Below are 10,012 nucleotides of genomic sequence, written 5' to 3' on the forward strand. Positions count from 1 at the left end.
TGAGTTTGTGAGATTCATTATTATGACTGGTTCCTGTGTTCATAATAGTTTTACGTGCAATTTGCTGCAGGTTTTATCCAACAACAAGAGTAAACTAATGTTCTTCTCACAGCTTAAGACATTATCATTCTGTCCTGACACTTGGCTAGTTTAGACAAAAAAAATAAATATATATATATATATATATATATATATATATATATATATATCATATACACTTTTATTAATCTCACAGTGGGGAAATTCTTCTCTGCATTTGACCCATCCTTAGTTATTAAGGAGCAGTGGGCCCGGGAAGCACCTGGGGGTTCAGTGTCTTGCTCAAGGACACTTCGACATGCAACTATGGGGAGAGCGGGGATTGAACCGGGTACCTTGTGGTTGCAGCACGACCACTCTCCCCATGAGCTACAGCCAACCCGATTTTCAGATGTTTATGTTAACCCATTTCAGTCAAATTCCTTGTATGTGTTCACAATTACTTGTACCTTACAGCTGATGTATTCTGTACGGGGTTTAAATGTGCCAAACAGGAATCAATTGAGCAAAATATTCTTGGTGTGCAATAAATCGCCTTTTAACACTTTTTGACAAAAGAAAGCAACACTCATCTTCGATCTGGACCATCCTCTCTGGTTGGAGCTAAAGGGCTCTGAATGAAAATTAGGTGAAAAAAGTTCAAGCAATTAATGCACTTTATTCAAAAGGACCATAATCTGCCTCTCAGTTTACAAACCATTATGCTATTCTACACTTTATCGTATTCTTATTTGTTCCAGTTTTTACTATCAACTATTTATAGTTATCAATATATAGTCTAGTTTACTTACTTTAATATATTTTCTTATTCAATAGTGTTGTCTTGTTGGAAAGTAAAGGGATGAAGTCAACTGTTCATTAAACAAAGGAATGAGGCTATTGTTAACTGAGCACTATTGCTTTTTAGATAAATACATTTTACGGCAAGTACTTCTATACATGTATTTCTTTAAAGCATAAAAAAAGTCTCCATCTTGGTACTGCCTCTTTTGGTGAATGGGTTGATCTGTTGTCAAGCTCTGTATGAGTTTAATTAGCACTATATAGAGTTACATGCATGTAACTGCAGCTATTCATGTTTTTTTTCTCTCTAGTCTAATTGTTCAATGAACATGAGTTTACTTGGCTAAGTAGGGCTTTGATTATGGGTCACTTGATCTATTTGAATTACAATTGTTTTTTTTACTTTACAAGTTCAAATGGAATAAAATGACACAGGTACAAAACATAATGGAATAGAAATGCAGCACAGTGCAGAATAAACTCAATTATGATTAAAAAAAAAGATGTAACTGCATGCTGAAGGTGAACAGGCATGCTTTCGTTTTTTTATTTGAGAAACACAAGGGGCCATATTATGGAAGCCCATTTCCGCCACTGTAAGAACAAAATTAGGATCCTGTAAGTCATAATAATGAGATACTATCTCATTATTTCGACTTACTATCTCATTATAATGAGATACTATCTCATTATTTCGACTTAGTGTCCAACTGAATGCGGGGCGTAACAGAGCAGAGAAGGGACGCACGGTGAAGAAACAGTGAAGCAGGTGAAGTAAAGATACGGTTTGAGTTAACACTACTCTTGTCACGAGTAAAACCAACCGAGACACTGCGGTGAAAATAGCGTAACATATCGCTATTCTGCACGGAGTTGAGCGTCCGTTAGCCTCATCTCATTGGCTTTTACCTGCAGAGGTTATAGTGCAGTTACAGTGACAAGAGCAGTGTTAACTCAAACCGTATCTTTACTTCACCTGCTTCACTGTTTCTTCACCATGCGTCCCTTCTCTGCTCTGTTACGCCCCGCATTCAGTCGGGCACTAAGTCGAAATAATGAGATAGTATCTCATTATTATGACTTACAGGATCCTAATTTTTTTTCTTACAGTGGCAGAAAAGGGCTTCCATACTATTTTGATCGTAAACTAGATATAACACATGTTTTGTTTTCCATTGATCGTTAAATGGCCTCGCGATTACCAGCTCAGCGGCCACATTTTCATCCTCGCTGCTTCTGTGAAGCTCACTTTGTTCCGCTGCCCGTGGTGAGCAGCTCGGATTAATCGGGCTGTTAATTGTGTTTCTTCCGCTCTGAATAACCGGCCGAGGAGACTAGAGGCAGGACCTCGCTTCTCTCCTCGCTCTGGCGGTGGGAGACGAATACAGACGGTTATTTTTGTCTGTCTGAACCTCCTCCACCACCGCGAGCCCCCCGTTTCTTTTGTGCTCCTTTTCGAACGCCTCGCGGGACTGCCGATCAGGCCGCGCGCACGCACGCGGGTCTGCAGAATCCATGCAGCTCCTCCTCGAGGGGGTCGCGGTGACTGAGTGCCCCCACCCCCTCGTCTCTCTCTCGCTCTCTACCCCCCCCCCGGCTCCTCTTGCGCCCGCCCCGGCACCGATTGTTGACAAAAGACGCTGCGAGACGGAGCGACGGAGCCCGGTACCGGTGAGCAGAACGGCCCGTTAACGTGACTCCTTTACCCGAACAGTTAACGAAGACCGGACCGACGTGGGCAGGGGGCACGAGGACTCTTCCGTTTCTAGAAAACCGTGAGTCACAACGGGCTGCTTTGTGTCCGTAACAGATTGCTTAATGTAGCCCAAACGTTAGCTGTAGTAACACTGCGGGGTCGCCCCCCCCCCCCCCCCCCACACACACACACACACACCCCGTGTGATTCGGTATCATATGATGCTCATTTCTGTCTGCAGCCCGGGGCTCATTATGACAGCTTTCCGTCTCTCTTTGTGTCTTTGTGTGTCCCCTATCCGGAAGGTGTGGTCGAGGTGATTCGGTTGTCGGTGGTGGTCGGACCGCATCAGGCCGGTGTGGAGTGGACGCCCCCCCCCACCCTTCCCCACTCCTCCTCTACTCGCGATTGGTATTTACCGACAAAAAAAAAACCAGCGGCCAAGATGGGTCACTCGCTGTGAGCCGAAGGGTCAGACCAGAGTTACAGCAGGAGGCGGCTGCCTTGGGCAGGTCAATTCAGCCGGGAATGGTGTGAGCTGAGACGGCCAGGCAGTCTGGATCTGACCGGGGACCCGTCATTCCCCCGGAGCCTCCGCGGCTCCAAGCCGCGTCTTGAGCCCTCCAAGATGGGGAAGTGCGACGGAAGATGCACGCTGCTGGTGATATGTTCACTGCAGTTGGTGAGTGTGAGTGTGTGTGTGTGTGTGTGGTCAAAGCTGGCTCCTCTCACTCACCATGATGATATAATTAGAGCAGCGTGCTATGGACACACACGCACATTTAATACATTTTTGTCCAGTCTTTCTGTACAGTCACACACACAAAAAAGCTTTGAGCTGCAGCTGCTGGGGTGCCATGCTACATTACAGGCCAGGGTGTGTGTGTCTTTGAAGCAGAGGGATCAGGGCAAGGGGTGAGCTTTGGTGTCAGGGTGCCTTTTCTGTAAAGAGAGGGGTGATAGTCCCATTCTAGCAAAACCATGAGGGACAAAGAGGCCCTGTTCACCATCTGGTCTCCATTCTGTACTTAAAGTTAACTGCTCATTGTGGCTACAAATAGCTTGAGACTATCCCTCTAAAATGTAATAAGTGTGTAATATGAGACAGTACCAGCTATTCCTGTAGTGAGAATGATGCTGGCGTGGACCACAGCAGCGTGAGCGCTCGTTATCGGGCTATTGTTTGCTGGGCTGATGAGTTGTTGTGTGGCAGGAGGATTCGGCCCATAGATTCTCATTAGTTTGGGGGAGCTTTTAGGGGGTGCTCCTCTTTTACAGTCACTGGACTGGCTGGTGCTCCAGGCAGTTACCATGGAAACAACTGCGGCAGACCTATGCATGTGTCCCTGTCACTGTCTGTGCGTGTATTTATTTGTGTGTGTGTGTGTGTGTACACAGTGGTATCTTGTGTGTGTTGTGTTTTCCATGTATGTTGTACTTGTCCTCAGGTGTGTGTGTGTTTCTTCTAATGTGTGTGTGTGTATCACCCCGCCCCCTGTCCCCTAGGTGGCAGCCCTTCAGAGGCAAGTGTTTGATTTCCTTGGCTACCAATGGGCTCCCATCCTGGCCAACTTCCTGCACATTATGGCCGTCATCTTGGGCATGTTTGGCACCGTGCAGTTTCGTTTCAGATACCTTATCTTTGTGAGTATATCCCCCACCCTTTGAGGATGCACAGCTACTGTTTACTTTAAGTTGATACAGCACGAGTGTGCAGTTGCTCTCATTGAGAAACTGATCTGTTTCTCTGTTTGGCAGTATGCAGTATGGCTGGTCCTTTGGGTTGGCTGGAACTCATTTATTATCTGTTTCTACCTGGAAGTGGGAAACCTGTCTCAGGTGAGTTCTACCTGAAGAATTATGAGTTCTCCAATTGTTTCATTTGAATACTTTATTTAAAATCATCCACTTATGTATTAAAAAAAAATACGAAAGCATGAACTCTAATTTTGTGATTGTGACTCCCAATATGTACCTAGTCACCCCCTTAACGAGGCCTTGACCCCCACATTGGGAACCCCTGATTTAAATCATGTATCATACTGAAATGTCATATAGTCTTTGGTTCCAGCTTCTTAAATCAGAAGATGTTCAGCTTTCAGTTTTATATCAGTGTAGTTTCGGCTTGTGATATTTTCCCCTTGATTCTGATATTTTGACATTTAATCAAAAGCCAAACCAACATCGAGAATAAAAACACATATGTTTGTCTTTTCAGGACAGGGACTTTCTCATGACGTTCAACACATCTCTTCATCGTTCGTGGTGGATGGAGCATGGTCCTGGTTGCCTGGTAACGCCAGTGCTCGACTCTCGCATGGCCCCTGACGACCACCATGTCATCACTGTCTCTGGGTGTCTCCTTGACTACCAGTACATAGAGGTGTTAAGTTCGGCCATTCAGGTCCTATTGGCGGTATGTATCTAACATTTAAGTATTATTTTTCTTTTTAGTTCGCTGACCCTCGACCTTCAGGCACTCTTAAGTTGGCAGTGGCTCAATGTGTTGTACAACACTCACCTAATTTCTGACCATCTCTTCTCTCACAGCTTTTTGGCTTTGTATACGCCTGCTACGTGAGCAAAGTCTTCCAGGATGACGAGGACAGCTGTGAGTGCTTTTGTCTTCTCCTAAAAGCTTGTTGATCTGATTCCAGCGCCTCGTTCAGCCGATCAGGTTCACTTGTGTCACACTGTTGAGAGGCTTTTTGTTAGCGGGCCACGTCTTTGGATGCGAGCGCTGTTAGCTTATTTATTTCTCCCTTCTGAGTCATGGCAAGCGATATCTGTGTGATCTGAGCGCTCTATCTGATCTGTCTGTATTCGAGGTGTCTGCCAGGAGATTCCCACTGTCAAGAGTGTCCGTTTGTCTGGTGCTTGTCTTTGGGCTTGGGTGTGCCATCTGTGTGTCTGAATGATTCTTCCCCTTGCGTGTTTCACTGTCACTCATTTAAGTCTGGTAGTTAGAATATGACATCATAGTTAATGTCTGTGATGTCTGAACAGCTCAATGGTCATTATTATGTGCATATTCTAAGTAATGATAACATATAAATTACAATATATATTTTTTTTCTTTTATCAATGTGGCTCAGGACAATGAGCACAAGGTATCTATATATATATATATATATATATATATATATATATTTTTTTTTAAATTTAATTTTATATATATATATATATATTTTATATAGCTTGCCTGTTTTGGGATTTTTGTGTCCGATGCCAAAATTAATATATAGCACTCCTTCAATTGGATAAATATCTATGTTGATATTTATAAGACATTTTTGGGCGGCAAACTATAGATTGTAAACACTATTTCTGTTTCTTGCTTTGTATGGGCCAATATATCAACCCCATACCAATACATCTGCAATAAACTAATAATGGCCAATATTTCTCACGAAAGAAAGAAATGCAACTATACAACATCACAGGAGTCATTTTATTTAAATGTCAGATCTTGCATCTGGAGAAAACAGATCTCTCAGCCGGCACCATAAGTTTGTTCCTCTGAATCGATTGAGAGAGTTTAGAATAATGTATCCGTGACAGAAGCAGTGAGAGAGATGGTGTATCGGTTCACCTCTGCAGATTATTCACACTGTAATAAAGGAATACTGAACGCATTGTGATACCCCTCATGTCTTGGTTCAAAAGATAAATGAATACAGATTTAAGGGAAACTGGAATGATGTCATTCTTCATCTCTTTCTTTCTCTTTTTGAAGTTGATTTCATTGGTGGCTTTGACTCATATGGCTACCAGCCTCCACAGAAGTCCTCCCATCTGCAACTGCAGCCTCTTTACACGTGAGTAATAAATAATATATTCTCCATTTCCCGCCTTTTGATCTTTGAACACTTTTCTAGTCCAGTGATTTAGTGATATACTCCCAAAAAGTTTGGAGCTGATCGAAATCAATGTAGCAGTGGCCCAAGATCTGCAGACGTTTAATCCCTGCTGTGGATCATCCTCCAGAAACGCTGCATCATACATTTCCCAGTACGCAACTCTTATTAAGCCATCATAAATGAACATTTCTTTAATGATCTCATCCTCTCTGCATCACAGGGCTGGTTAACTGTTGGTGGTGCCCCCTTCAGGACAAACCCTGACGGTGTCACAGTGGATGGAAAGCTGTGGTTGCCTCGATTACACTCACTCCACGTGTCACAGTTTACCGGAATGGACTTACCCCACCCAGAGGGAGAGACATGTGTGCATGTGTGCTTGTGTCTGAGAAAGAGAAAATGCAGCCCTGAATAGAATGTACAGAGCTCAGGGAAGAACCAGCATGCCAGGTGGTGTGATAAGATGGAGGAGGAGGAGAGATGCAGAGAACAAGAGCTGGGGACACCTCTGTCAATTCACAGAAGACACACTTCACTAAACTGCCAGCTCTCAAACACTCCCACAAGTGTGTGTGTGTGTGTGTGTGTTTGGCTGGTGCTTCGTGGTGGCACCCTGGACTCTTACCACTTGGTGTCCCCGATAATATTTCTTTTTGGGTGCTTGTGTGTGTGTGTGTGTGTGTGTTTGTGTGGTGGAGAGTGGGGGGGGGGGGGGGGGGGGGGGGGGGGCACATAATAAATGGAGGCACGGCTCGTACCTGTTGTCGTTTTAGAATGTGGTGATGTCGAACTAGAGCAGTCTTACGATTCCCATTCCCAGAGCCATCTGTCCTTCCTGCCATGCCGTTAAAACCACTGTTTGAATTCAATCTCTTTACATGACCAACCGGACCTGCTGAGACGGTAAAACAGAGCTGTATGAACAGAAGGGATGAACTGCGTAAAGGATCCAACTGGCCATATTTCATACATTTTATTATTCATCATAACCAACAACGCGTCTCTCAAAACTTTCCAACTTTACCAGCTTGTGTCTCTCAAATCCAACCAATTAGTTCCTCGAAGTGAAATAATTTTTAAATAAAGAGTCACAGAAATTGACTAAAGACAAATCAACTGGGCACCGTATATTTAAGCAAATATCACTAAAACAGCCATAAATAGTGCTGTTTTCTTGTCGGGGACTATTTCCATGCGCTCCGCTCGTGAGTACTTGTATCTGGGATCATTTCAAAATAAACTACAGTGGCCAGCTTCATCTGAATAAAGGCACACGTGTGGCTCACGGATGTGTTTTAAAAAAAAAAAAACTTTTGAACAGAAATGCATTTCACTGAGGAATGAGAAGTATCAGGCTTTATCTGCACAAACAATAACTGTTAGTGGGGATTATTCAATTGTTGATTTTGCTCTTTTCATGGGATTTGTTGACAATAATGAAAATGTAAAATTCCCCAAACGTCCTTTACTGGTCTGGGTATCTGCAAAATGTGGTTTGCAGGAATTTTTGTTTTCAGGAAAATAAATTCAGCCTCCTGTACATGCAATGCGATTGACTAGGGATGCAGATGGCTTTGGGACAAGGCATTAGTGTGTCTATGGGGGCAGCAGTGGGGAACTGTGCATGTAAATAACCAGCCAATGATTGTTTTGTAGGTTCCATTTAGAAAAGGGGGGTTGCATTAGGGGGTGGTAGGGGCTTGGGGAAGATGGGTACACATCAAAGGTTTACTTCATACCTGTTTCTTTTCTTCTCTCGTCTAACCCATCTGCAGCTAGTTCTCTCTCAAAAAACTACACTCACCTCTGCAGCTCACGCCGATAAAGGAGACCTGAGAGGAACATAATATCAGGATCAATAGTTTTTGTAGATATAATTTGAGATATGAAGAGGGAAAAGGGAAACAGGTATGCGGCGAAGGCCTTACTGGATGTAAGGAGAAGTTTGAAATAATAAAAATACACTTTCTACGTTAAATATTACTTCTGTTGTCATCTGTAGACACATTTGTCTCACTGGGCTTTACTGAAAGTTTAATAAAATGAACCTTTCATTCCTAATTTTGATTACATTATATTAATATCTGGATTATGGGGCACAGAATTAAATTTTTGCCAGATTAGTTAAGAAGATTATATAAAAACATGTACTCTGGTGAGCAGTGCCGTAACGGAAACACATGAGGCCCCCCTGCAGAATAACCCTGAGAGGGCCCCCCCCTCCCCCCATATGTAAGGGATAATGTATTGTCCGGCGGTCATTATCCAAAGATAAACGAACAGGACTCAAGCTTTTCTTTTGAGGGAAATTTATTCAATCAGAAAAAACAGCTCAAACAGAGAACAAATGTATTCCAACAGAAACAAAACATATGCTAGGGCCTATCAAACAGCTCAAACAGAACATGTGTTACAACAACATAACAAATATGCCTACATATAGTTGATACACCGGTAGGCTACTTTCTACAGGTTTGCATTTGAATACACATGTGCGCGTCTTTTAAAAAATCTGTGTGCAAAGTCTTTAACCACGCTCTTTACATCTCAACTGCGCGCACGTTTATTCTCTATGCTAAGGATGGCCAGACCTGACAGCCTCTCTTGTGACATGGAGCTTCTGAGATATGTTTTGATCAGTTTTAGCTTGGAAAATGACCTTTCTTACTTAACGGTTACTTTTATTATTTTGTACAGAGCCGTTGTCTTCTCAAAAGGGTTGCAGTGTTGGACAACGTGAAATGAAGTTAAACAACAATGTGGTTGTGGAGATAATTAAGGAGGGGGTCCGATAATGGGCGCAGGGGGTATAGTGAGAGCATAGGTTTAATAAGGTTAATGTATTTTCAAGCACAACACATAGACAGAGCAGTACAGCTGTCAAAGTATAACGTTAGCTACGTGGTAATGTTAGCTATAGCAAACAGTACAATACCTGTCTCTTCTGGCAGATGAGTGCATCCTTCACCAGCTGGTCGAAAAAGACTTGTAATTTTGGGAAGTGTGGCATTTAATTCAGAAATGTTCTGTTTTGATTGCCGCTTTTGGGCACCACTTTTAAATGTGCGTTTAATTTTTCCTCAAGAGAAATTTCCTCGTAGTTCTCCCAGAATACACCGCGGCCCAACAATAACACCAGTCCGTGTAGCAGGAGGCCCTAGTGGTTGCCTGTTACGATTGCCTTTACAACTATTATTTAAAACTTATAAAGCCAGTTTAAAATACTTGTTTTTATTGTGTAGCTTTATATGAGAGAGATAACTTCTCAACCTCTACACCTGGGCCAGACATGGCAACATTGAAATGTGCCAAAGGTGGCTCACATTTGGCTGCATCTAGCCGGAACACAGCCGAGTCAGCCGACACTTAGCCGCAATACGGCCGAGTGCGCTGGCTAGTGTTGGATTAAAAAAAAAAATTGCCAATGGAGGCCCCCTGTCACTGCGAGGCCCCCCCCGCAGTGCGGGGGCTGCGGGGGTGATCTCTACGGGCCTGCTGGTGAGCCGATATTGTACAATGATCCATTTGTTTAGAAAGACAGCCCAAGATTACAAAAATAATACTACGATACTCATGAATGGATTTATATTATGCATGCAGTGCTAAAGAGTGAGCTCACTGTGACCCCTTCATT

The 10,012-nt window shown here is 43.3% G+C and overlaps 1 protein-coding gene across 2 annotated transcripts; it reads left to right on the forward strand.

Moving 5' to 3' along the window:
- The first annotated feature begins 2,160 nt into the window (after positions 1-2,160).
- Positions 2,161-7,062, forward strand: nkain1 (sodium/potassium transporting ATPase interacting 1). 2 transcript variants are annotated; one of them, XM_034545198.1, is made up of 8 exons: positions 2,161-2,597; positions 2,824-3,200; positions 4,025-4,162; positions 4,277-4,357; positions 4,737-4,934; positions 5,069-5,129; positions 6,255-6,336; positions 6,599-7,062. In XM_034545198.1, exons 2-8 carry the CDS (start codon positions 3,147-3,149, stop codon positions 6,606-6,608), a joined length of 624 nt encoding a protein of 207 aa, XP_034401089.1. In that variant the 5' UTR covers positions 2,161-2,597; positions 2,824-3,146; the 3' UTR covers positions 6,609-7,062. The 2 variants fall into 2 exon arrangements, with proteins under 2 accessions (XP_034401089.1, XP_034401090.1); XM_034545199.1 differs by having other exon boundaries at positions 2,452-2,493.
- The last annotated feature ends 2,950 nt before the right edge of the window (positions 7,063-10,012 follow it).

Source organism: Cyclopterus lumpus, chromosome 11, assembly GCF_009769545.1.
Source record: "Cyclopterus lumpus isolate fCycLum1 chromosome 11, fCycLum1.pri, whole genome shotgun sequence".
Taxonomy (NCBI): domain Eukaryota; kingdom Metazoa; phylum Chordata; class Actinopteri; order Perciformes; family Cyclopteridae; genus Cyclopterus; species Cyclopterus lumpus.